The sequence below is a fragment of the Phyllobates terribilis genome, unplaced genomic scaffold (genome assembly GCF_046119375.1).
Source record: "Phyllobates terribilis strain yellow unplaced genomic scaffold, ASM4611937v1 Scaffold_8__6_contigs__length_399053987, whole genome shotgun sequence".
Lineage (NCBI taxonomy): Eukaryota > Metazoa > Chordata > Amphibia > Anura > Dendrobatidae > Phyllobates > Phyllobates terribilis.
The window spans coordinates 298,061,547-298,088,569 of NW_027362768.1; the positions used below are offsets into that span (position 1 = coordinate 298,061,547).

General features: G+C 41.9%; 1 protein-coding gene across 2 annotated transcripts in view; it reads left to right on the plus strand.

The window, feature by feature from the left end:
* ACAD9 (acyl-CoA dehydrogenase family member 9) overlaps positions 1 to 27,023 on the plus strand; it is a 38,006-nt gene that overhangs the window by 4,092 nt on the left and 6,891 nt on the right. For both annotated transcript variants that reach the window (XM_073642734.1, XM_073642735.1), the window contains exons 2-14: positions 5,633 to 5,726; positions 6,215 to 6,316; positions 7,079 to 7,185; positions 8,853 to 8,953; positions 11,092 to 11,170; positions 17,552 to 17,726; positions 18,757 to 18,830; positions 19,103 to 19,178; positions 21,155 to 21,225; positions 22,293 to 22,412; positions 25,779 to 25,907; positions 26,086 to 26,165; positions 26,962 to 27,023. The exon at positions 26,962 to 27,023 is cut by the window's right edge and continues 65 nt beyond it. In XM_073642734.1, the coding sequence (XP_073498835.1) occupies positions 5,633 to 5,726; positions 6,215 to 6,316; positions 7,079 to 7,185; positions 8,853 to 8,953; positions 11,092 to 11,170; positions 17,552 to 17,726; positions 18,757 to 18,830; positions 19,103 to 19,178; positions 21,155 to 21,225; positions 22,293 to 22,412; positions 25,779 to 25,907; positions 26,086 to 26,165; positions 26,962 to 27,023 (1,270 nt within the window). The remainder of the gene's footprint in view (positions 1 to 5,632; positions 5,727 to 6,214; positions 6,317 to 7,078; positions 7,186 to 8,852; positions 8,954 to 11,091; positions 11,171 to 17,551; positions 17,727 to 18,756; positions 18,831 to 19,102; positions 19,179 to 21,154; positions 21,226 to 22,292; positions 22,413 to 25,778; positions 25,908 to 26,085; positions 26,166 to 26,961) is intronic.

The following is a 27,023-nucleotide window of genomic DNA, read 5'->3' on the forward strand; positions in this document are numbered from 1 at the left end:
AAGGATTCAGCTAATCAGTTTTTAATTACATGATGACATACACCTAATGGGAAAGAGAAGAATTATCTGGGTAGAAGGGAAAAATGAGCAATTGTAAGTGCACAGTGCTATATAATATGATGGCTGCAGTATATTAAGAGAGGAGGAGGAGGAGGGCTGCTTTGAAACCAAAGAGTGCAACATTTTAATGAAAGCCAGTTGTAAAAGTGATTTATAGCCCAAATGCATGCATTTAAGAAAAAAATAATAGAAATATATTTGTCGGCAATCCCTTTCAGATTCATGTGGATGTGCCGAAGTGATTTTTCTCCTTTTGTGCCCTAATGGTTGGCACCGAGACAAAACTACTGAAAAATACCCATCATGGACAGATATGGAGATAAAGGGAACAGAGTAGGAATTGTCTGTATAGATTGTTGCAGATTCAGTTACTGGTTGAGAAATCCTGAGCGGGGCACATGTAAGACTCTGGGGTTCACTTTTTCTCATTCTTTCAAGAATTACAAAGTCTTTAGTGGTTTCCTCTTCTGATCTGATTCTATGGAAGTTTTGGTGACTACCAGTATAGCTGTCATGGGGACATTTTTGGTTACCCCCCCCCCCCCCACTTCCCTAAATAAGGACACCACCAAGAAATGCCTATAGCTTTACCAACAGAGGCTTTATCCTACCGTTGTAAAGGCTAAAGCTCCTTAGTATTACCCATTATCACTCTTTGGTATTATCCATAGGTTGTTAGGAATGGATTAGTGCTGTACAGGTGACTGGAATAAAGACTTAATAGTCTATAGATTATTACAGCCAGTGCATAAGAGATATATAGAGCATAAAGGGGAGCTCCGGGCCCCTCCATCTGCAGCAGGAGGTAGTCACAGTGCATAATCTATATGTCCGGTGTTTGTGCACCATGCACAGATATACAAGGTATGAACATCCCCTGTGGCTATATAGATGCATTATTACTCAGAGATCCAGAATAGACTTTTTATATAAAATCCTACAACTCTGCGTTTTGCAGTGCGTTGCTGTATGGGGCTCAGTACAGTCCTGAATCACAGAGGCATTCTCCCTTAGAGAGTATCTGTAAAATGGCATCCGATGGAGCACCGTATAATGTTTCACTATCAATTAGCCAGAAAACCCTTTCACTGCTTCTGTATGAAACCAGAGAGCCGCAGAGAAGTCCCTGGACGCCATGCATGTTGCTCGAAGTCAGAAGCATAATATCAGCGTATCTCAGATCCTGACTCCGCCATGGGTCCTATGATCCGGTGGGTTGAGATTCAAGGTCAAAATATACTATACATACAGTGCCTACAAGTAGTATTCAACCCCCTGCAGATTTAGCTGGTTGACACATGCGGAATTAACTTGGCATTGTGACATTTGTACTGTAGATCAGCCTGGAAGTGGGAAATGCATTGCAGCAAATTTTGTTTTTGTTTTTGTTTATTTTTGTTTTTAAAACGTTAAAAGTTAATTCAGAGTGTCATTTATTATTCAACCCCTCAAACTACAAGAATTCTGTTTGGTCCCCCTAAAGTATTAAGAAGTAGTTCAGGCACCAAGAATAATGAGCTTCACATGTGTGGATTAAAGATCTCTTTTGCCAGCCTTTTCTGACTATTTAAGACCCTCCCCAAACTTGTGAACAACACTCAGACATGGTCAACATGGGAAAGACAAAGGAGCATTCCAAGGCCATCAGAGACAAGATCGTGGAGGGTCACAAGGCTGGCAAGGGGTACAAAACCCTTTCCAAGGAGTTGGGCCTACCTGTCTCCACTGTTGGGAGCATCATCCGTAAGTGGAAGGCTTATGGAACTACGGTTAGCCTTCCACGGCCAGGACAGCCTTTGAAAGTGTCCTCCCGTGCCGAGGCCAGGCTTGTCCGAAGAGTCAAGGCTAACCCAAGGACAACAAGGAAGGAGCTCCGGGAAGATCTCATGGCAGTGGGGACATTGGTTTCAGTCAATACCATAAGTAACGTACTCCACCGCAATGGTCTCCGTTCCAGACGAGCCCGTAAGGTACCTTTACTTTCAAAGCGTCATGTCAAGGCTCGTCTACAGTTTGCTCATGATCACTTGGAGGACTCTCAGACAGACTGGTTCAAGGTTCTATGGTCTGATGAGACCAAGATCGAGATCTTTGGTGCCAACCACACACGTGACGTTTGGAGACTGGATGGCACTGCATACGACCCCAAGAATACCATCCCTACAGTCAAGCATGGTGGTGGCAGCATCATGCTGTGGGGCTGTTTCTCTGCCAAGGGGCCTGGCCATCTGGTCCGCATCCATGGGAAGATGGATAGCACGGCCTACCTGGAGATTTTGGCCAAGATCCTCCGCTCCTCCATCAAGGATCTTAAGATGGGTCGTAATTTCATCTTCCAACAAGACAACGACCCAAAGCACACAGCCAAGAAACCAAGGCCTGGTTCAATAGGGAAAAAGTCAAGGTGTTGGAGTGGCCTAGTCAGTCTCCTGACCTTAACCCAATTGAAAACTTGTGGAAGGAGCTCAAGAATAAAGTCCACATGAGACACCCAAAGAACCTAGATAACTTGGAGAAGATCTGCATGGAGGAGTGGGCCAAGATAACTCCACAGACCTGTGCCGGCCTGATCAGGTCTTATAAAAGACGATTATTAGCTGTAATTGCAAACAAGGGTTATTCCACAAAATATTAAACATAGGGGTTGTATAATAATTGACCTACACTTTTATGTTTAAAATTTAATAAAATTCAACTGAGCAACATAACTTTTTGGTTTGTAAGATTTATGCTTCTGTTCATAAAACCTACTCTCGTTTGCAGTTTGAAGGCTCTAACTTATTTGCATCTTATCAAACCAGCTAAATCTGCAGGGGGTTGAATACTACTTGTAGGCACTGTATGTGTTCATTTCACTGATCAGTAAGGTGACATTTACTTTTCCCCGGTGTTCATACACCAGTCATAATGAAAACCATGCTGGAGTAAGAGGCAGCAGATATACAGATCGGCGTACACTTTGGGCTGCCCATACGCCCCAAAGTAACATTTCTCTCTATAAATTATGCAAAGATGTGCTGTAAATTATAATATTCATGAGATCCCCCTATTCCATATCTCATTCATATTTTAGAAAAGGGGAAAAAGTCACTTATTTTTCCATACATATTGTTTACTCAAAAATGTGACTTTTTTTAAGGCCAGAGAAGGGGGTACAGGATCCTCTTTAAATGTCCCCACACCCATAGATTTGCATGATATCAAAATGTAACTTCAGACACTTCATGTTGAACCATTCATTAGTATCTAGCCATCACTCAAAGCTTGGGACCAGATACAGGCGACACATGGGATTAATGATATTAGAAGAACTGGGGATTATAGAAGGTGGAATGATGATGACTATGTATAGAATACTTATGGCATTACACTATACAGATCTAGTCTGACAGGGCATTGGAGTGCAGCAGGGATATGTGGGCGATTTATACAGCTTGTGTATAGTGTCTTATTGATGTTTAATAGTTAATGTACATTGTTACTGCTGATATTTTGTTTTTAACCCTAAAGTTGTTCTCTAATGTAGAAAACCTGTTCTGTACTCAATATTGTCATCTTTAACCCCTTTTTATAGGAGTTTTCCATTTTTAGAAACCCCGTGTCCCCCGGCTGCAGTTTCTTTACATTTTGTCATGTTTTTTTTTTTTTTAAACTGTGCTTTACTTGCCCTGATGTAGAACAGGTACATAAAACGCAGCTGTCTGAATGAGGCCTAAAGCAGTTTTTGTTTTTTCATATGGACCTACCCCAACAATGACCGGCCAGAGAACGCACTGCGTAAGTAGTGCATTGTATTATTTAAGGCAATCAAAGGGTCACATGTTCACTACCCCTTGTGGCAACTGATTAAAGATTAAAAAAAAAAAAAAAAAAAAAAAACTTTTTAAACTTTCTCAATTGTTTAATTGGGAGGGAAAAAAATTATAAACCACAAGTTTACTATTGCCACATCTGTAACGACCTGTACTATAAAATTGTCAAAACTGTAACAAAAAAAAAAAGTTCTAAAGTGTTTTGTTTGCTTTTTCTGCAAAAGTAGTAAAACTTGAGAAAACAAAACTGGCATCCCCATAAATGTACTGACTCAGGGAATAAAATGAACAAGTAAATTTGGTATTGTCCTACTGACAGATGCACAGAATGAAGTGGACACTTTATTTGTGAATAGTGTAAAATGTAATTATATAATTGCTGTTTCATTTCTCCCTAAAGAATTAATAAAAATTATTTAAAAAGTTATATGTACTCCAAAATGGTGCCACTGGCAAATATAACCCCAATCTAGGAAAATGCAGTGAATCAATCTGTAGGCTTTCTGTTGCATATGAATAAGGGAAGGGGCTCTGTGATTCATGCATGATTCAGATACTGGCCCCCACATTGCAGCCACGAGTGTTTTTACTCTGAATCTTTGCGGCATTTTCGGGAGAGCATACTTCGAAAAGACGGCCGGGGCCATGTTGCTCAGGTGACTAGTCCAAGAGGCCAGTTCCCGGAGGCTTCTTCCAGCCCCCGCTGCTTTTGAGTGACAGGTCTCTCCCTATTCACATTTAGGGAGAGACCGAAGTCATCGGGCATCGGACTCTTGAACTAGTCACCAGAGCCGCATGTTCTCTCTGAAACATTAGTAAAACATACCTGGCTGAAATGATGGTGCTAGTGTCTTTTTCCGGCGGCATATGTCAGCTGTCAGGTTCACCTTAACACATCTCAGCCAAAATATACAGCTCTGGGCAAAAATTGCAGAAAGCTTCACCATCCACACACCGGCTTCTTATGGAACAGGTGTCCCTACGTGTAAAAATAAATAAATAAATAAATATATATATATATATATATATATATATATATATATATATATATATATATATATATATATATATATATATATATATATATCTCTCCCCCTCCTTGGTAACTACGTTAGGAACAGCAGTTCATACAAGATATTCAATCTTCAAGAGGTTTTCCACTATAAAAAAAAAAAATAATAATAATTTACAAGGTTTTTTTTTTTCTCGTTTTTATTGTATATTAACAAATTTTGTGTATTAGGAGAAGGGCCTCACTCTTCAGATTTTGACGTCAGCCCCAGCAAACTCACTCAAGTATCAATAATTTTTCTTCCCTAAACTTTTGTGGATTTCAGTACAAAATAATCAGATGTTGGTAGTAAATTTCTAGGAGCAATTCGCTGGTCACTTGTTAGGATTTGTCCTCTCCTGAAGGAACCATCTCACGGTCTAAGCTGTGAGAACCAGCATCCATCTGATGACCGATATCTGATTTAGGGGAACATCATGGGTTATAGAGACGGAGGGGGAAGATGCCGCTTTTTCATATCTGTCTTGGCCCTATAAATATGTGACCCATTGCGATCCAAAACTGATTAGTCTCAGATGAAAAATTGTCCATTTTATCATATTGACTACAGCCCCGTAGATCCAGTCGGCAGCTATAATAATATTACTGTAAATTTTGAAGTAAGGGACACCTTTGTGATGTAGATGGTGCAGACCTCATATACGGTGTAAATTAGCCGTAGTTACATGGCTTTATCTCTGTCTGCCAGGAAGAAGTGTTTCCATACCCAGAGATCAGTAATGATGAGTTGGAGGAGATCAATCAACTCGTCGGACCGGTGGAGAAGTTCTTCAATGAGGAAGGTGAGATGATGATGGCTGTAGTATTTATTACAAAGCATTTCTAGCTAAAATAAAAAATCACCTTTTAAACCTTTTGTATTGTTCTCTGTCTATACCATTTGTGCCACTACTACAGGATTCATAGGAGCGGTGGCCACACGTGGTCGTCTTTATTGATATTCATAGATTTATGAGGGTTTATTGATGTCCTCTTTGTAAGCCGAATGGAGTGCTGCTCCTATTCTGGTGGATTTGAGCTGTCCTATTACAAGGTCAGCCATTCACCTACATAGCTGCCATGTAATGTTACATTGCCTCGCAGTGGAAACTACAGAGGCAATCAGCCGAGCAGTAGCTGCACTTTACAAGGATTTGCACGTGATAAGACAACTCCAAAAGACAGAAATACCCATTTAATGACTTTGGTGCCTCTCCTTCATTTACATTTGTTATGGGGATTTTTTTTTTCTTTAACCTTATTGTAATTAAATATATTTTGCACCTTGCAGTTGATTCTAAAGCAATAGACCAAAATGCTAAAATCCCTCCCGAAACACTGAACGGATTGAAGGACCTTGGCCTGTTTGGCATGCAAATTCCCGAGGAGTATGGTACGTACCCGTCTCTTGCTTCTGTGTGCAGCTCCTAGGATGAGTTTCTTCTTTCATTATGTTGTATTGCTTGTTAAGAAAGTGGGGAAGGTAGATGCATCTTAAAGATTTGTCTCGGGACTTGATGTCATCTCTAACAGCTTGTCCCAGTGTTCACCTGTCATAGCCCTAATGTAAGCTCTGCACATATTTCACACTGCATCACACCTATGGGACCTCCACTAGTCTCTAAAATGGGGGTCCCATGACCCCCTTTTCTGACCGTAGTGACTAGAAAGGTGTCCTTTCTCCGTTCTCTTGTATAGAAGATCAGAATACAGCTCATTATAGAGATGGGATAAGCAGCTATTAGACATTTATGACATATATCGTAGCTGTAGGAAAAGATCCAAGATGTATACATTGGTGTTTGGTGAGGTTTACGTAAACTCTGCTCCTTTTAGACGTGGGTTATTACCAAATTTTTCTGTTTTGTTTCTGAAGAATCAGGACCATTGCAGCAAATTCAGGACTTTTGGCGATTATACATTCCTCATCTCTGCCTCTCTTATAGCCCGGCCTAACGAGCCCTCAGTGCTTGTTCTCTCCCACCCAATATATACCCATTCTAGATGACTGCTCTTATAGGCTCCACTCTCGCCCCTCATATTTAGTTACTGATCCTGTGTCGCTACGTGATAAGCTGTGATGACTGTGAGGCTGCACTTGTAATGAAAGGTTTATTTGACCGGTGACGTGTTTTCTCTACAATGATTCATGCAGGAGGCCTGGGGTTATCCAACACCATGTATGCTCGGCTGGGAGAGATCACATCTCTAGACGGAGCAATAGCTGTAACTCTGGCGGCTCACCAAGCCATAGGGCTAAAGGTACGACATGGTGCAGATGTGTATTACCAAGTCCGTCAATGTGGTGTCTTATATTCTGCCTTGGAAATAAGAAGACTGACTAGAACTTGCATTTACTTGCTCGTGGATTTGTGCATTTGAGATAAATTATAATCATATTCTTAGCGCCGTTTTACTATACTGGTGTATTTAGGAGCCACATGTGCCAATGATACTGTGCAGTAGTAAGCTTTAGAGCTTAGTACTAAGGCCCCAACCCTACTGGTGGGTATTACCACCAGTGTAGGTGGCTATCGACCTGCACAATGTTGCTACCTCTACTCTAGCACACTTGTTCTGTAAATGGATATATTATATATACAGTATTAGGAATATTTGAATACCCACCCCTTTCCCAATCCTGTAAAATCAGCCCATACTAAGGTCCAAGTTTCCTGTGTTTTTCTATCTCAAGAGGATGCAGCCATCTCTCCATTCCCTCTTTCATGAGATGCATATGGGTCCCACCCTTGTAACCTCTGCTTATCTCAAGAGGGGAATTTGCCATAAATGCTTGAGATGGGAATACCCCTTTTAAACCAGAAAACCAAAGGCAGAGTTATGCAGCCATGCCTAGGACTAGTGGTATATACAGCTTACAATGGATCTTTTGTTATATGACACAACGATCATTACTGTGAAGACACCTAGGACTACTAATCCCAGACTAAATAGAGTTTGTTTTTAGCCCCCCTCCCAGTGTATTTAACAAAATAGTTTCTGACGGAAAGCACAAGGCAATGCCAGATTGGTCAGATGATGGATACCAGTGTCTGGTGATGGGTGGATTTATTTAAAAAAATAAAATAATGCATGCCGCACTGTACTTCTTGTCAAGTCAGATTACAGAAAGCTCCATACAGGTATAATGAGGCCTAAGGCTGAGTTCACACTGGCATTTCTTAATTCTATTGTTCTTCTCCATCATAAGAGTAGAAGAACGAAATTATAGGTGGTTTTCCGTCATAGCGCTCAACTACGTACACCGTGCTGCGCTATTTTGTCTGCTATTTTGGGCCAAATTTGTGACCAGTCCTCCAACTCAATGTGAAAAAGACTCTAGTCATGGCAATAAGTCTCAGTCCAGCTGTCCATGTTGTGTTGCAGATTAGATATCTGGTTTCCATGGTCAATTCCTCAATTTTTTTAATTTATTTTCTGCATTAAAGTTAGTGCAGCCCGGAGTCCCTCCATAGTGAATGAATGCACCGCGTTTCCATCAGCCTTTAGTTGCGCTGTTTTAATCACAAGTGATCAATTGCCGGTTCTGGAGCCTATATTCAGCGTACTACATTAGCAGGCTGGGATTGTTAGGAGCCGCTCAATGTCCCCAATCTATTACATTGTTTATAATGGGGAAATCCAATCTCCAAGTGTAGCCCAGGCCTTAATGATAATGACAGCAATGCCCTTCAGGCCTGTCTTGGATGGAGTGAATCGTACCCTTCTCTCGCGCTGTCTGCCGTTTGCTCCGTCATTCATGTGTTGGGGATGCGTTGATGGGTTGTTATTTCTGAAATGTGATATTTCTCTCGCTTGTCTCCGCTAATAACACGGACACTTGATTTTATTATGATTGGTTGAGGGACGGGTGATTATCCCAGGCGAAGATTTGTAGACCTACTCCTGCTTTATTGTCATTTCTTCAGGGAATACTGATTGCCGGTAATGATGAGCAAAAAGCTAAATATCTGCCGCAACTGGCATCAGGAGAACACATTGCCGCATTTTGCCTCACGGAGCCTGGAAGGTAAAATGCTCTTTTGCTTTTACGTTTTTTTATTTCCCTTGAGTTTGCTCTGTTTTGAATGTTTGATCACAAAGTAAAAAAGAAGCTGATTATATGGCACGAAGTATAGGATATTGACAGTCTTATTTAAGGATGTGATAAGTGCATAGCTTCGACATATTTGCTTTGCATGTAGGGGGCAATAAATAGATGCTTTGGAGGAGATGGTGGCCCCTTTACCTCTTGGGGCTCTGAGGTTGCACCAATGATATACCCACCCCTAACACTGTTGACACAGACTTCAGGGATTACTGCTCTCCTTTATATATGTAGAACGCCCTCTGAAGCCACAGCTGCATGTAGGACATTATACAGTAGTGTAATTGTGACTCCAATGCACTGGGGTGAGCTAAAACACTCACTGAAAACCAGGAACCGCGCCATTACCTCTCACTTTGCTTCTACTTCTCTCCTCATCTTTTCATACACTTCCATTGGCAGCTGTAATCTGACCCCTCAGTGAGCAGGCAGTCCATCTTGAACAAAATAAATTATAGCTTCCAGAGTAAATTAATTCCGGAGGCAGAGTGAGGAGAAGTGGCTCATAAGTGGAGGGAAAAAAAGCATATTTCTTTGATGGGATAAATTACAAAGTTTGTTATATTTACTTGTGCTATTTATTTATGCAAATTTTGTAGTAAGGGCAGTGATCATTTAAATCTGAATCAAAAATTTACGTCAAATTTTCATGTAACTTGTTGATTTTGATGTAAAATCTGCAGCAGAAAATTTTCTATGTGTGAATTTATTTTTTAAAAAAGACGCTGTTTAAAAAAACAAAACTATATACCTAACTTCTCTTAGGTTTTGCCTTTTTTGTTTGTCTTTTATATGCAAAGCCATCAGAATTTGTCAATTTACATTCCATTTACCACTATCACTTGACACAAAAAAATGTAAATTGTTTTATTTGTATGTAATGAATTATCACATCTATAGAGTGTGCAGCACCAAAACCCCAAAAATCTGAGACTGGGTCATCCAGTTTTAGATGTAAAAGCCTCCACATATAAAATATATGATTACAATATTGTCGTATGTTGGTGTCTTGTCTACAATCTCTGTAGACCTGTTTTTGTTCTTTAAAATTCTTTTATAACTAAGGGGGCTTGATAGACCCATCTGAAATGGTGGATGCGATGTAGGACTTTCTCAACCCCAGAGTTCCATAGGTCTGGGGCTGTACATGTGATGCCTCAAACATGTTACAGACCATCTTTGCATTTTTTATAAAGTTAATAAGCTTTTTATTATTATTGATCAACCTTTTTGCAAAGTTATGAATCTGTTATACTCCATTACCCTATTTTCCTTTCTCTTCTATCAGAGACTATGTTGAAAGTGCTGTTTTAACTGCCTTGTTTATGTTCCTTTAGAAGCTACTTTGAACTGCTTCTCCAGCAAGAATCAAAAAGAAAGGGCAGTGTTTTGTTTGCGAATAGTGTTGTGAGTACCAATTCTTGCTACAGCAGCAGTTCAAGGCAGCATGCAAAGGAGCATGTCCTAAAAAAGCAAAGGAGCACTTTCAGTATGGTGTTTGGGAGAGAAGGAAGCAAAATAAAATGATAGTGTGTTACAAAATAAAAATCGTGTGTGTATGGAGTGAGACAAGAACTTCAACTATAAATCAAGGCCATGGAATTGGTCACTAACAGAAGTGGCACATTGCATAGTAGTATATTATGGTGATTGTTGAGGGTCTTGTAGGAACTTGTTTACCGTTTTTTGGCAAGGAAGGTCGAAGCTTATTAACAGTGAGGACCTCTCACAGTACATGTGAGTTTCAGCACAGGCTAACTGACTACTGTACTTACAGGGCAATGGCAGTGACTGCAAACTCTAGACCAATATACTTCTCTATTATTAGATTGCTTAGCAGGAGATTTTTTGTTATCTCTATTTGGAAAGTTATATTTTAAGGATCAAGTCATAAAAAAAGTATGAGCTTAATTGTGTTATAGCTATGATCCACACTTGTTATTCCAACAGAAGGTGAGCCTTAGATTGACGTGTTGTCATTATGAGGGCAACAGACTTTAAATCTCTCTCAAAAATAAATAAATAAATGGTCATAATATTAATATTTTTTTCCTATCCAGTGGGAGTGATGCTGCTTCAATAAAATCCAGAGCCACCTTAAGTGATGATGGAAAACATTACATCCTCAATGGTTCAAAGGTAAAGTTATATGGACTAGTAGCCATTGACTAATACACGGCATTGGCCAGGCTTCAAACGACTCATGATCAATTCCTCACACATTATCTGCAATGTCTGGACTGTCAAAGGTTAAATCTATGATGCAAAAGTTTTTTTAATTGATGATCGATTGATGGTAATGATGATTTGTATAAAGAGGATTTTTCACCCAATTGAGAATGGTAAACTGGCCACATCATGGAACAATTGCTGCAGAGCTGAGTAAATCGTAGTCTTTGTTTTTTTAATTTTTTTCCTCTGTGTTGTGTAGATATTAGCTTGTAAGATTTAGGTTAGAAATTATATTATACTTTAACATGGCGTTACCAGTGATTTGTCTCTGAGGGCATGTACTTCTTCCCGTGCATGAGGCTGACCATCCAGCATGGGTGAGAAGAACATGGCCTCTCTCCTCACTGCACTGAAAAAGCCCCTCTCATACTCAGGTATATAATCGAGTGTATAGAAATTCCGGTGGTGGAGGAGCGGGGCACACGCAGTAGCCGGCTGCTGCCGCTACCGCGTGTGCCCGCTGCTAAAGAGTAATGTATATTCACTCTTCTCCACTCCCATGGGCGTGGAGAAGAATGAATATTCATTCTCTTTAGTAGTGGGCACAGAAGAGCGCTGAGCCGCAGCTCCCACTGACAGTGCCCGCTACTAAAGAGAATGCATATTCCCTCTTCTCCACACCCATAGTCCCGGCGTGGAGAGGAGTGAATATGCCGGCAGCTCACCTCTGCGTCTGAGAGCGTATGGCAGTGATGCCATGTGCTGCTCAGATGCTGACATGAGCTGCTGTAGCAGAACAGGATGCAGCGCTGGAGCAGAGGTGAGGAAGGAATGTGTGCAGTGATGGGGCCATGCGTACCAGGATTGGGGGATGAAGGGGGCCATGCGTACCGGGATTGGGGGATGAGGGGGCCATGCGTACTGGGATTGGGGGATGAGAGGGGGGCCATGCGTACTGGGATTGGGGGATGAGAGGGGGGCCATGCGTACCGGGATTGGGGGATGAAGGGGGGCCATGCGTACCAGGATTGGGGGATGAAGGGGGGCCATGCGTACCAGGATTGGGGGATGAAGGGGGGCCATGCGTACCAGGATTGGGGGATGAAGGGGGGCCATGTGTACCGGGATGAGGAAATTTACCAGTAGCTGCTGCATTTCCCACCCAAGGCCAGTATATACTTGAGTCAATAAATTTTCCCAGTTTTTTGTGGTAAAATTAGGTACCTCGGCTTATATTCGAGTATATACGGTACTATGTCCAGCTCTGCAACCAAGTACTTATGTTTTAATGATTTTAAAGGGGTAGTCCGAATGGCAAAGTCATTTTTCTCCTAAATCCTAATCTATTTAGTGCCATAATCTGTTATTAATTATTATTGATTCCATGGTGCTGTGCATGAGAAAAGGTTACGTACAGAATACAAATATAACTTGCAGTAAACAAACTAACAATGACAGACTGGTACAGAGCGGAGAGGACCTTGCCCTTGCGGGTTTACATTCTGCAAGTTAATGGGGAAGGAGACAGTAGGTTGGGAGGTTGCGGCAGCTCCGGTGGTGGTGAGGAGGCTGCGGGGGTCAGTGCAGGCTGTAAGCTTTCATGAAGAGATGTGTTGTCAAGTTTCGTCTGAAAATTCCGAGTGTAGCGGATAATTATTGGACCTGATGGGGCACAGAATTCTAAAGGATGGGGGATGCTTGGGAGAAGTTTTGGAGGGGATTGGGTGAGAACCTCTAAGTGTGGAGGAGAGAAGGAGGTCTTTAGAGGACCAGAGGTTACCTGTTAGAAAATATCTGGAGATTAGATCGGATATATACAGAGGAGACAGGTTATGGATGGCTTTGTAGGTAAGTGGCAGTTTGAACTGGATATGTTGGGGAATTAGTAGAAAATTAAGGGATTTGCAGAGGAGTAGCGTGGAGAGAGGTGGATTAGTCGGGCAGCAGAGTTAAGGACGGGAGAGGTTTGAGAGTGTTAGCAGGTAGGCCACAGAGGAGGATATTGCAGTAGTCGAGGCGGGAGATGATGAAGGCATGCACTAACATTTTAATAGATTCAGGGTTGAGGAAAAGATGGATTTTGGAAATATTTTTGAGCTGGAGGCGGCATGAGGTGGCGAGAGCTTGATTATGCGGTTTGAAGAACAGGGCAAGAGTTGTGGGTTACACCGAGGTAGCAGACTTCTGGTACAAGGGAAAGCATGATGTCATTTATTGTGATAGATCAGATAGGGAACTTAGGTGAGATGGAGGAAAGATAATGAGTTCAGTTTTATCTACATTGAGCTTCTGGAAGTGTGATGAGAATGAGGATATGACTGATAGACACTGAGCCATTCTAGACAGTAGAGCGGTGACATCTGAACAGAAGAGGCAGATCTGAGTATGATCAGTGCATTGGTGGTATTGGAAGCCATGGCACTTTGAGTTTTCCCAGGCCAAACATATAAATTGGGAAGAGTAGGGGTCCCAGGACAGCCGTGAGGGACACTGACAGAGGAGAGGGCAGGATGTGGAGGTGGTGTACGAGATGCAAAATGTGCGGTTAGAAAGGTATGAGGATACACAAGAGAGGGTAAGGTCTTTGACGCTAAGGGAAAAGCGGATTTGTAGTAGGAGGGAGTGCTCGACTGTGTCAAAGGCAGAGGACAGGTCTAGAAGGAGGAGGATAGAGAATTGTCTGTTAGCTTTGGCTGTGAATAAGTCTCTAGTGATTTTGGTTAGGGCAGTTTCAGTGGAATGGTGGGGGCGGAAGCTGAACTGTAGGTTGTCAGAGAGTGAGTTAGATGAGACATGGGAGGAAAGTTCAGCATGGACATGCTGTTCGAGGAGTTTGGAGACGAACGGGAGTAGCGATATGGGGCGATGGCTAGACTTGGAGGTCGGGTCAAGGGATTGCTTCTTTAGGATAGGTGTGATCATGGTATGCTTGAAAGCTGAAGGGAAAGTACCAGAAGTTAGCAATTGGTTTAAGAGATTAGTTAGGGCCGGGATAAGTGTGGTGGTGAGGTTGGTGAGCAGATGGGATGGGAAGGGGTCAAGTGCACAAGTGGTGAGGTGCGATTTGGAGGTAAGGACCAACTTGAATGTGAAAGTGACTTGTTGGAAACTTGCAGAAGTTTTTAGTGAGGTTATTGTGCCAGGGTTATCCATTGTACACAAATATCAAAAGACTGACGTCCCTTCCAAAACAGAAAACTGATGTATACAGGTGCTTACTAAGAGTAGCCATCTCCATTTATTATCAACAAATAAAGTAGCAGCCTGTAGCGCTATACCATGCAAGCATGAAATATGACCTTTGAATTGCATTACTGCTCTAGAAAATGGGGGAAAAAAATGAGAATGCTTAGCGCATAAATTAGCCAATTCATGTGTGTGGAGATGGCTACTCTTAGTAAGCACCTGTACACATCTGTTTTGGAAGTGACTGTTAGTCTTTTGATATTTGTATAAATAGGCTCTCTGACGGAGTACTCTACCCCTCAGCTTCAGGCAGTTTTAATTACAGCAGGATCCTAACTTTCCATATAAATATAGGCTTTAGCCTAAGAGAGGATTCACATTAGATAGGTTCCCAGCAACGAGAATCGCCTTATCATGGCTGCCGGGTACATATGAGTTGGCCAGTTTATGCCCTAAACATTCTCATTTTTTTTCCTATTTTCTAGAGTAGTAATGTAATTCAAATGTCATTGCATGCTATAGTGCCACAGAGTACTACTTTATTTGAGGATTATCCATTGATCCATCGCACTCTGCCATACACAAAAGGGGCAAATGTGTCAATAGCTGATGAGAGAGTGGTGTTGTAAAAAAAATAAGTCTGTCACTGTCTGTCATGTAGTGAAGATATGGAGGACGGTGGTAGAATAAAGTCAGAGAGAGTGTGAATGTCTGGGTGTGCGCTAGTTGCTGGACATGGGGGAGGGGGGTAAGTGAGGAGAACATGGATGAGAAAGTGAGTAGATGGTGGTCATATAGGGGGAGAGGTGAGGTTAGATAAGGGAGCAGAGGTGGGTGAAAAGTTTCTGTGTGGGTGGCTGCAGAGGACCACGGAGTAAGACCAAAGAATGAAGCGAGCGACAGGAGTTTTTAGGCTGCAAACGGACAGGTGTCGGGATGTTGAATTTGCACATGATGATGGTGGGAATGTCAGCAGAGAGAAAGTGAAGAAACCAGGTGCTGAATTGTCAATAAAGGCAGTGACTGGGCCCGGAGGTCAGTATATGACAGCCACTTGGAGGTTGGAAGGAGAGTGGATACGGACAGAATGTACCTAGAAGAAGGGAGGGTAGAGGTGGGATTGGGTTGAAGGAGCATTTGTTAGAAAGGAGAAGACTCACCCCTCCACCATGTCTACTGCCAAGGCGAGGAGTGTGGGTGAAGTGAAGGCTATCGTAACACAGCGCAGCCTGTGAGGCTGTGTCGGAGGGTGTCAGCCATGTTTCGGTGAGGCCCAGGAAGGATACATTGCTAGAGGTGAAGAGGTTGTGGATGACGTAGAGCTTGTTGCAGACGGAAGGGCATTCCAAAGTGCTCCAGAGGGAGGGCCCGGTGGAGTGGAGGGTCAAAGGGATGGGTTTTAAGTTGCTGCGATTGCAGTATTTTTTAGTAGGTGGTGAGTGATAGGAGGGAGAATTCGTGGGTATCAGCTGTGGCGGTCCAGGATTGGGAGATATGTTGCCAGCAGTAAGGAGAAGCAGAGAGAGGGAGAGGAGGTGGGAGAAGGAGAGTTTGTTTTGTGTTTTAGTAGGAGGGAGCAGGACTGCAGATGAGGTCAGGTGAGGAGGTAAGAGGGAAGGTGAGAGAATTATATGTTTGGAGAGTGTCTGGATTAGTGGAACAAAAACTGTAAGGGCATAGTAAAAGAGTAAATAGTTAATAAATAGTTGTAGCTTTTACCGTAATTCTGGTCAGTTCTGGAACATTTGTTATATTTCAGCTCGGCACTTAGGAGGCACTTGAGAAGATGCATGTAAAGACCAAGGTCAGCAAAGACCTACTGATCCAATTTTATATACCTTTACTTGCATATGAAAGATACCGGGTGAAAACAGGAAGGAGGAACCAGAGGGAGACCGGACACACAATCAAGGCAATGGGATAGATTAAGGGACGGGAGATAATAAGAAAAGCTTGGTAGTTGCACAGCAGGGGATTGAAGCCAGAGACGTACCAAAAGACAGATTAATAAGTGTAAATTCAGATCAATGGATATGAGGTATATTCTGTTCAGCAAGAAGACATGCCGGTGGATGAGACAGATGGGTGGTCAGATCAAGGTTTGTGCGGCTTTGGAGGATATATACTGTAGAATTACATTTCTGGTATATTTCTGCTGTGCACATCTAAACTATTTTCTAATATACTTGCATTAAAAATTCCCTACCGTTACCTAACTACACGATCTAACTGTTTTTGTATTATTTTTTTTTCACTTCCTTTTTGATGACCCTTCGTTTGAGATCCCAGTGCATGCTGTGATACTCAGTGTCATCAGGGGGCAGAAGCTGCGGCCTCTTCCACAGCCCCAGCTCCAGCCCCCTTCTTGAAACAAAGCGTCATCAGTAATGCTAGTTTCACGGGTGGGCCTACACACTGCGCACTGTGCGATGTGCACAATGACATTCTGTTGCCGGCTCAGATGAGCAGTAATTAGCCGTTAACAGAATGCTGTGTCAGAAAACCCGGTCCGCAGAAAGACCAGCATCGCCCCACAAGTGATGGCGCTGGTCTCTGCACACAGAGTATTCTGACACTGCGCTCTGTTGTTGGCTTGTTACTTCTGATCTGAGCCAGCAACAGAAAGCGCACTGTCATTGTGCACAGTGTACAGTGAAGAGCCCAGCCCCTGATGACACTCTGATGCATGTTGAGAATCCCAGTGTAATAAATCCCTATGCTCTGAGATTTGCAAATGAAGCATCCTCAGAAAGGAAGTAAGAAAAAAATAAATGAAAACTGTTAGTGTAGTAAGGAAAGGATAGGGACTTTATAATGCAAGTGTATGAGAAATTAGTTTAGATTATGGCACTAAATAGATGGGGATTTAGGATGATAATGACTTTCGCCTTTGGACTACCCCGTTTCATATAAATGTAACATGTAGTCTGAGTCTGCAGTCCCTACTTCTCACTAACCTTCCTTTATGTAGCAAGAAGTAAACTAATAGAAAATGATGGCCTGTCTGATCTGACAGTCATACTCTATACTCTAAATATTTGCTGTATGCAGTGTAATAAAAGCAATATTAGTTTTAGATGTTTGTCTAAAACAATAGTTCAACTAGTCCTTCATGTTCTTAAATGTGTGTGTAGGATGCTAAAATGTGAATTCCCTCTACAGATCTGGATATCTAATGGAGGCCTGGCTGATATTTTTACTGTATTTGCAAGGACAGAAGTTGTAGATGCGGATGGAGCCACTAAGGATAAAATCTCAGCCTTTATTGTGGAGCGTGCTTTCGGAGGTGTCTCTCATGGAAAGCCTGAAGATAAGCTAGGAATCAGAGGATCAAACAGTAAGAACAATCCTCCCTCACCAGTGCCATGTGTTGGGGTCCAATACATAAAACAATTTACCCCATTTTTCTGACTTAAAACACTTTAAATCACAATTTTTTTTTTGCAATCTTTGGCCCTTTCACGACAGTATCGGCCAACCCTGACAAAAGGGCCACTGTTCATGTGAATAGAGCTCTGGTTCACATGTGTGACAATCGCTCTATTCATGATCTATAGGAACGGTGGTCACAATGGGTTCTCCATAGAAGTAAATGGAGCGGTGATCTTGCATACATGCAAGTAGTTGTATCACACAGGAACCTCCATTCTATTGACCTTTTCGCAAGGATATATTTATTACCCATCATGTGCATAAATGATGAATGTCATTGGTGGCATAACCCACTTTGGTGCCAAAATTGGCTGCCAAAACAGGGATTTCTAGAGCCTTGAGTTATGCTGCTGTTCATGCTCCTACAGTAGCCCGTACCTGGAGTGTATGTTAACCACACAGGAGTCTATAATGGTAAAGAATGGATGATTTACCAGTTGCAGCATGGCAGGGCTGTAACATCCCAAACATTACAGCATGTATTTTACAAAATAACTTTAGTTTGACTAGTGTTGAACAAGCAGGGAGAATCCAGCTTTTAAGTAAATCTCCAATGATCATAGTATTCCTCAATCCAAAATCTGTGCAGATTAATTTGTCATCTGATTTTAATACAGGTTAGAGCTTTCTTTTCTCATAAAACGATCCAAATCCTCTGCATAGACCTAGATTCAAAACATAACATTTTGGCTTCCTGTAGCCACCACTAGAGGGAGCACACTGCATACTGTCTTTTTATTGAGCTCAATGTGGGTCCGTATGCAGGAAGCTCCCATGCTCCCTCCAGTGGTGGCTTTTTGAAATAAAATGTTTTAAATCCATGTCTGTTTCATGTAAATAGAAGCCCTACGGGTTCAGATATGCAGTTTATATTAAGTGTTGTACAGTTAATGTGATGTGTGGTCCTCTTCTCATATGTTTAAATTATCTTGCAGCCTGTGAGCTCCATTTTGAGAACACAAAGATCCCTATTGAGAACGTCATCGGTGAAGTTGGAGGAGGTTTTAAGGTGAGTTGTTGTTACATTTTATAATAATAGAACTCTTTTATATAGCAGCAATATATTCCTTAGCAATGTACAATATTTGGAACTTTCCATACTTGTATGGGTTATCAGACTATCATTCATTCTCCTCCATGCTGGGTATCCATAATGTTATCATTTACAACCTCTGCTCTCTTACTGATATTTTTATTTATTTCTTTTACTCGCTTATATAGGGCCATTAATTCCACAGCTCTTTACAGAGACATTATAATCAATATCTGTATATTTTTCAGGTTGCTATGAATATTCTGAATAGCGGGCGCTTCAGTATGGGCAGTGCCTCAGCTGGAATGATTAAGAAGCTGATAGGTAACACGACTTTTTCTTACATCGGCTTTTTCCCCCGTTTGTCATGTCGTGTTTCTAAAAAGTGCAATGATAGTTTTTGGAAGAAGACCAAGCAGAAGAAAGTATTTAAATGGAACCTGTTAGGTGATTTACTTTGCACAAATCCGCAGCATGATTGCTGCCAGCCATACTAGCCTCACAAACGCTCGAGAATATTTTCTTTGAAGACTAATCTGGCTGAGCTCCTGGCCGGCTCTTCCCAGCACTGCTGCAGGTGATTGACAGGTCTCTCCCTATGTACACACACGTGAGAGACTGTCACCTGCAACAGTGCCGAAAAGAGCCGGCCCGCTTTGCTTACAGTATGCTTTTTCTAATACACCAGTGCATTTCAGAGAATGATATACCTGACTTCTGTCTTTCCCCCTGACTGCAATTCATGCAGCCCACAGTTTGGGTAAAATGATCTGCCTGACAGGTTTGCTTTTTAAGGACATGATTCCTTAAAATAAAAGGCCCACAGCTTGTGGGAGATCCTCTTATGACTTGTCAGGTGTCTCAAAACCTGTGTGGATCCTGATCAGTACCCAGATCGATAACCACATTCTTACAGACAGAAGCTATGAGCGGGCGAAGATCTGCGCTATAATTTTACTCCACTTTACCAGCTTGAATTATGACAAATCTGTCATTGGTTTTGTGCTGATAAAGACTGTAAAAGAATACCAAGCCCAGTGATTGGCTGCAGTGGTCACTCGCGGTAAACATGACAGCACCTCTGCTGCTAGGTCAACAAAGACTAGAGGAAGTGGCAGAGAGGTAGTGATTGAGTAGCCAAGGGTAAAACTGATTTTATGACTTCTAGATCGAGCAAGTCTGTGCTCTAAAACGTTAATAATTTTGTGTTTTATGTTTATTTCCTATCTATATATATATATATATATATATTATTCGATTTTTTTTTTTAGGCCCTTTAGGGAACTTGTACCTGTGATTGTTCCTAAGGGGCCTAAAAAATATAGAAGAAATCATGGTGCGAGGCTACGGCAGGATCCGGGCACTAAGAAAATGTCTGTACCTCCTATCCTTTTCACTACGGTGGACTTCGGGAAAATGGCCACCGGAGGCGGCGCATGCGCAGATTGAGCCGAGATCTCAGTCTGCTCATGCTCTGTTTCCAGCGGCCATTTTTCCAAAGTCCACCATAGTGAAAAGGATAGGAGGTGTGGGGACTCTGCAGACATTTTGTGGAAGCCTGGAGCCTGCTGTAGCCTCGCACTGCCAAACACCCCCTCCTCCCAGCCCGGGGTCCGCAGCATCACCCCACTCCTGCCGCCACCGCCAGCTTCCTGCAGCAGCGACCCTGCCTCTTGGGACCTCGCTGCACTGCAGCCGCGCCCCACCCCCATACACTTGTATACTACATTCGGATTATAAGACACCTCCATTGGAAAAAGTGTTTTATAATCCCCAAAAAAAGTGTTTGTATTTTGGTTTCATTGAAAAATGTTCATTATTTTGCTTTTAAAGGCTTTGTTTCCAAATTCAACTTTGGTGTGTGGTCATAAATCAGCTGAGAGGAGCTCTGACAATGATAGCTAAAACAGTTCTAAACTCTCCCATTGGACAGTCAGAACGAGCTCACTGATGGTTTCTCAGTAAACCCATTCTGCAACCATCAATAGACAGCTCAACTCAGAGGCTATAGAAGGGAAATGGTACATAGATTTTAATGAAACCTAATTACAAAAAATATTTTTATCCAAAAATAAATGCATTTAAGAAAAAAAATAAAATGTTACCAGTGGTGTACAACCCCTTTCAACTTAGAAAATAATCACTACCGTACTTGGTAACCTATTGTTGGAAGAAGTGAGCTCTGTGATGTTTGGGTTTCTCATGTTTGGTCTAATATTTTTTCTTGTGATACCAAATGTTGTTAAATTATGCGTTACCATGTCACATTGTTTTATTAAACATTTTTTTATGTGCTGTAGAAATGACAGCGGAATATGCCTGTACGAGGAAACAGTTCAACAAGAAGCTCAGCGACTTTGAACTAATACAGGTAATTCCTCATTATTCTATGACCGTACATATGACAATAGTATGGCTTCATCTGGACTATGGGGACAGCTGCAATCCACACTGACTACGGCGGATCGAGTGTCTCCGGCTCTAGGTGTCTGTCTATCTAGATCTCCTACACTAATCTGGGGTTGTCACAAGACAGCTGCCTCCCAAAGTCTCTTTCTATGTGGGAATATGTGCGTCTTTATGGCAGCCGTTGTAGAATCTGTTTACTGATCCGCCTATTGCAGCTTTAGCCCGGGGAATGTCAAAAAAAGCAAAATTATTATTATTTTGCACATGTAGAAATTGCCTTTATTGCATTATATTAAAGGGGTTGTCTAGGCTTTACCCAGTGACTGCAGACTTTTGAATTGTGATAGCATGCGATGCACACACTGTCAGGATGCCCCGGTATTGCCAGTGCGAGCGGACTCGTAACCAGATATTTCCGACTAGACTAGATGTATCAGACGTCTCTCAATTAACTTCCATTGAAAGAGGCAGCGTACATCTAGTCTGCACGATACCACAAGTATGCAAAGTGCATACATGTGGTCATGTGACTGCTCACTTGCGCTGGCAATGATAGGGAATCCTGACAGTGTGTGCATCGCACTATATCACAATTCACACTGCCAGGATGCCCCAGTATTGCCAGTGCGAGTGATCTCCTGACCAGATGTTTCCGACTTCTCTCAATTCACTTTCATTGAGGGAGAGCGCACCCATTTAGTCTTTGCGAGACCACAAGTAAGCAAAGTGCATACATATGTTCATGTGACTGCTCGCTCGCACTTGCAGTGCCAGGGAATCCTGACAGTGTGCACATCGCACGCTATCACAATTCAGAAGTCTGGAGTCAGATGGGGTGACTGCAGACTTGTGTGTGAAGCCTGGACAATCCCTTTCAGTGTCTAATGTTGTACTTACTATATTTTTCACCTGGATCAGACAGATTGCAACCCTTATGTATTGTGTGTGTTACAGATGTGAATGTACACACCTTTTTATGTCTTTTTTTTTTTTCTATTTGTAAGAAATTTTAATTTTTCGTTTCTTTAGGAGAAATTTGCTCTCATGGCTGAAAAGGCCTATGTAATGGAAAGCATGGCGTACCTCACAGCTGGTATGATGGACAGGCCAGGGTTTCCCGATTGCTCAGTTGAAGCCGCCATGGTTAAGGTAAGTTTGGAATATGGGAATCCCTTCTTACTACACAAAATACTGCTTCCAAAAGAAAACCATAAAAATCATTACTGGATCTGCCGTCTGTGCCATTTATATGGAGAGGAAGAAATTGTGTGACATATCGTCTCATTCATTAGGATTTCATAAAGTAAATCTACGATTACAAGCAATGTCATTAAAATGATAGTCCTCCCTAAAATCCTACATGTTCTGGTACATTCAGCCTCCATAGTCCCACAAAAGGTCTTCGCATGATCGACTCCCATTTAGCATCCTTCAGATGGGGCTCAAACTGAAGCTGACCGCTCTCCAGAGGCCCAGGGATGAGGCTGGCGCGGCACTCCAGGACTTCTTATACTACTTAGTTGGCCAACTTCGCTTTCTACAACACTGAATAACAGATAATCATTTGCCTAATTCTGAACACCAGTCTTCAGAGTCTATGGGGGTCTTGAAGGCACCAGAGAAATACTCATGCTTCTTCTTGCCAATTCACAGATTTGCAATTTAAGTGTGGAGAGCCACCAAAAAGATTTTTCAATTCAAGGACATAGCCGCTGAGTCCTCCTTATGGCATAACAGTGCTCTTCCCGAATTACTACATTCCCAAGATGCCCAGTTTTGGTTAAACGTAGGGGTAAAGACTCTGGCATAGGTATACAAGTATATTCAGGGAGTTCTTGTTTCCTTTGATCAATGTCAACAGTTCTATAAAATCCCCACACATGCTTTCTTTAGGTATCTGGAACTAAGGGACCCAATTCCCAGACATTGGAAATATTTTTATATCCTCATACCCCCTGATAGGAATTATAAGGAGCCAGGGACACAAGGGGCTGATCTCCTGCTCCTCATCACCATTATTGGTTAAGGACCGTAATACCCTCCCTATCAGAGGAGGAGATAAAGTAAATGTGAGGCATATTTTTGACTGTGTGTTAAAAAATAAATAAAATCCAACGCAGCTGCATTCAATGACAACTTTCTAGTGTACATTGGCTTGTGGCCCAATCGTTAGACAAGTTCCAGGGCTGGCTCAAAAAGGAAAAAAATATATAATTTTTTTTAATGCACAAATACTACTTGTTTCAATTTTTGCAACTTTTTGGTACCATACAGCGAATGCCGCTTGGCAAATCTAACTGCAGTTAAAACCACGAGTTTACATCCACTATATAAAAAGACACATTTGCAGGTTTTTCTCAATATCTGACATGAAATCAGAATAAACCTTTCCCGTTTTAGGTCAATTAGAATTACCATCATTTTTAATATTTGCCAAATGCCAGAATAATGAGAGAGAGCTAATGTTTTAAGGCATTTTTATTACTTACTGCAAAGTCAAAAGTTTACATACACTGAGATTACTATGCCTTTAAACAATTCAGGACTGCCCATTTGATGATGTCATGTGTTTGGAAGGTTTTTTGTCAACATCTGAGTTAATTAGAGACACACCTGTGGATGTATTTTAATGCACACCTGAAACACAATGCTTCTTTGTGTAGCATCATGGGAAAGTCTAGAGAAATCAGCCAAGATATCAAGAGAATTGTGGACTTGCACAAGTCTGGCTCATCCTTGGGTTCAATTTCAAGATACCTGAAGATGCCTCGTTCATCTGTACAAAAATTGTATGCAGGTACAAACAAGATGGGAATGTCCAGCCATCATACCACTCAGGAAGGAGACTGGTTCTGTGTCCCAGAGATGAACTTGCTTTGGTCCGACATGTGCATATCAACTCAAGGACAAAAGCAAAAGACCTTGAGGAGAAGAAGCTTGGAAGCCTAAGAACACCATCCCAACTGTGAAACACGGGGGTGGCAGCATCATGTTATGGGGTTGTTTTGCTGCAGGAGGGACTGGTGCACTTCACAAAATAGATGGCATCTTTAGAAAAGAAGATTCTGTGGCAATACTGAAGCAACATCTCAAGACATCAGCCAGAAAGTTAAAGCTTGGGCGGAAATGGGTCTTCCAAGTGGACAATGTTACCATTTTGGCGGTATGCTTCAGGTCAAAGTGGCTTAAGGATAACAAAGTCAATGTTTTGGAGTGGCCATCACAAAGCCCTGATCTCAATCCTATTGAAAATTTATGGACAAAGCTGAAAAGGCAGGTGCGAGCAAGGCGACCTACAAACCTGGATCAGTTACACCAGTTTTGTCAGGAGGAATGGGCCCACATTACGATCAACTATTGTGAGAAGCTTGTGGAAGGATATCCTAAACGTCTGACCCAAGTCATTCAGTTTAAGGGCAATGGTACCAAATACTAATGAAATGTATGTAAACTTTTGCCTTTGCAGTAAGTAATAAAAATGGCTTAAAACATTCTCTCTCACTCATTATTCAGGCATTTGGCAAATATTAAACATTATGGTAATCCTAATTGACCTAAAACGGGAAAGGTTTATTCTGATTTCATGTCAGATATTGAGAAAACCTGCAGATGTGTCTTTTTATATAGTGTATGCTAACGTCTGGTTTCAACTGTATATAGAGGACTGTTGAAGAGCTTTTATGTTTCTGCAAGCGTTGAATTTGAGGGTCTCTAAGGCTGTAAAAATTCTGTAAAAAAAACAAAACAAAACTGATGTGGCGGCAGGAAAAAAGCGTACATTTCTGTCATGTTTTTACATTCTTTTTGGATGCAGCGTTCTCCCCACAGATTACTATGGAAAATCTGCAATGAAAAATTTAAGCAACGTGTGCATGAGATTTCAGAAACCGTATTCACACTGCTGATACTAGGAAATCCTTCAGTTTGTGACAAAACTGGACTATAAAAATGTGACAAAAACACAACGTGTGCACTTACCCGAAGTCCTTTGTATGGCTGGAGAGTTGGACACACTTAAGCCCTTTACATCTTAGGAGAATGGCTGTCTGGTGGAACTATGTCATAAGCTATCCACAAGAGCTGATAACGTCTTAATCAGTGGGGGTCCGACTGCTGTGTCCCTACACCGACTGACAGAAATGGGCTCTTTCATCCCTGTTAGAATGGACCGGCGGAGTGCTTGTTGGATCGCCCTCCATTCATTCTCTATGGGGCTGTCAAGAAAAAAGCCGAGCGCAACTCTCGGCATTCCCATAGAGGATACATGGAGCGGCTGTCTAATGGGGATAAAACTGCCCCACTAAGATCATCGGACCCCCATGGATCTAGAAGTTGTCACTTAGCCTGTGGATAGGTGATAACTTCTTTTCACCCACTATTCCTTTAGTTAGTGCTTTTTCTGGAAGCCTAAAAATACAGAAAACGCACAACAGATATTTTTGTTTTGTTCACAATTTATTTAAACTCTACATTTGGGGCACCCCAAATACTAACAGCGATCCTTTCTTGTGTTAGGTGTTTAGCTCTGAAGGGGCATGGCAATGTGTCAGCGAGGCGCTGCAGATCCTGGGGGGCTTGGGATATATGAAGGATTATCCATACGAACGCTATCTACGTGACAGCCGCATTCTTCTTATTTTTGAGGTGAGTGTTCTCAGGCTGCATTATTTATACTGGACATTTACCTCTTGAGACGTCAAGGCCGTGCACAGGTTAACATTGTAGGTTTTATTGTACAGTGTTTAAGGAGGTAAAATTGCAAAATGTTTGAAAAACCTAGCAACTTTGCTTTGTGATTCTGAATGTATCCCCTTTGTTTCAGGGAACTAATGAAATCCTGCGGATGTATATTGCCCTCACAGGGATGCAGCATGCAGGAAAGATTTTAACTGGTAAAATAAAGTAAGTGAAATATTAGTAATTGTCTCAATCATCAATTACTTAGCTTGTTTTCACCAGACCACCCCTTTATCACCTATCCATTGGATGGGTGATGGCTTATTGTTCGGTGAGGGTCCGATTGCTAGGACCCACAGTGATCGGCAGAACGACACATTTTTATTCTGATTCGGCACTTAAATCCTCGTTATAAATGGCACGACAGGTCTGATGCCGATCACGACTCCATTAATTCTCTATGGGGCTGCCAGAAATAGCCATGTGCAGCGCTCAGCAGCCCCATACGGGATGAATGGTGTCCTGGTTGCACATGCACACTGCCGTTCCATTATATAACTGGAATAATAGATGCCAATTGATGCAGGTCCCAATGGTCTGACCCCACCAAATTAATAAGTTATCACCCATCCTGTTGATAGGTGATAAAGGGGTTGTACAGTGAAACAAGTTTTAGTCTGGCACTTGCATATGCAGATTTGGTCAGAATTTTGGATATTTAAAAAAAAAAAAAAAACTAAATCAAACATGGAAAATCCTTGAAGAGGCTCCTTCAGACGTCTGTGGATCTCTTACCACAATGCACAGACTGGTCGTCTCCCAACCCGAATGTGACAGCCTCTTAGCAATGCTTGAAGTTGTCGGGAGACCCACGGCCAGTCCGTGATTAGGCCGATTTGCACAGATATCTGAATGACCCCAAGTAGAATTTGTGCATAGTCAGTAATATGGATTATACTACAATCCTGTCTGCAGTCTTCCTATGTGATGTGTATAATGTCAATGGTCTCCTTTGTATCAGGGAATTAAGGAAGGGGAGTCTTTCCGTGGCCTTAGAACTTATCGGCAAAAAATTGGGCAGCT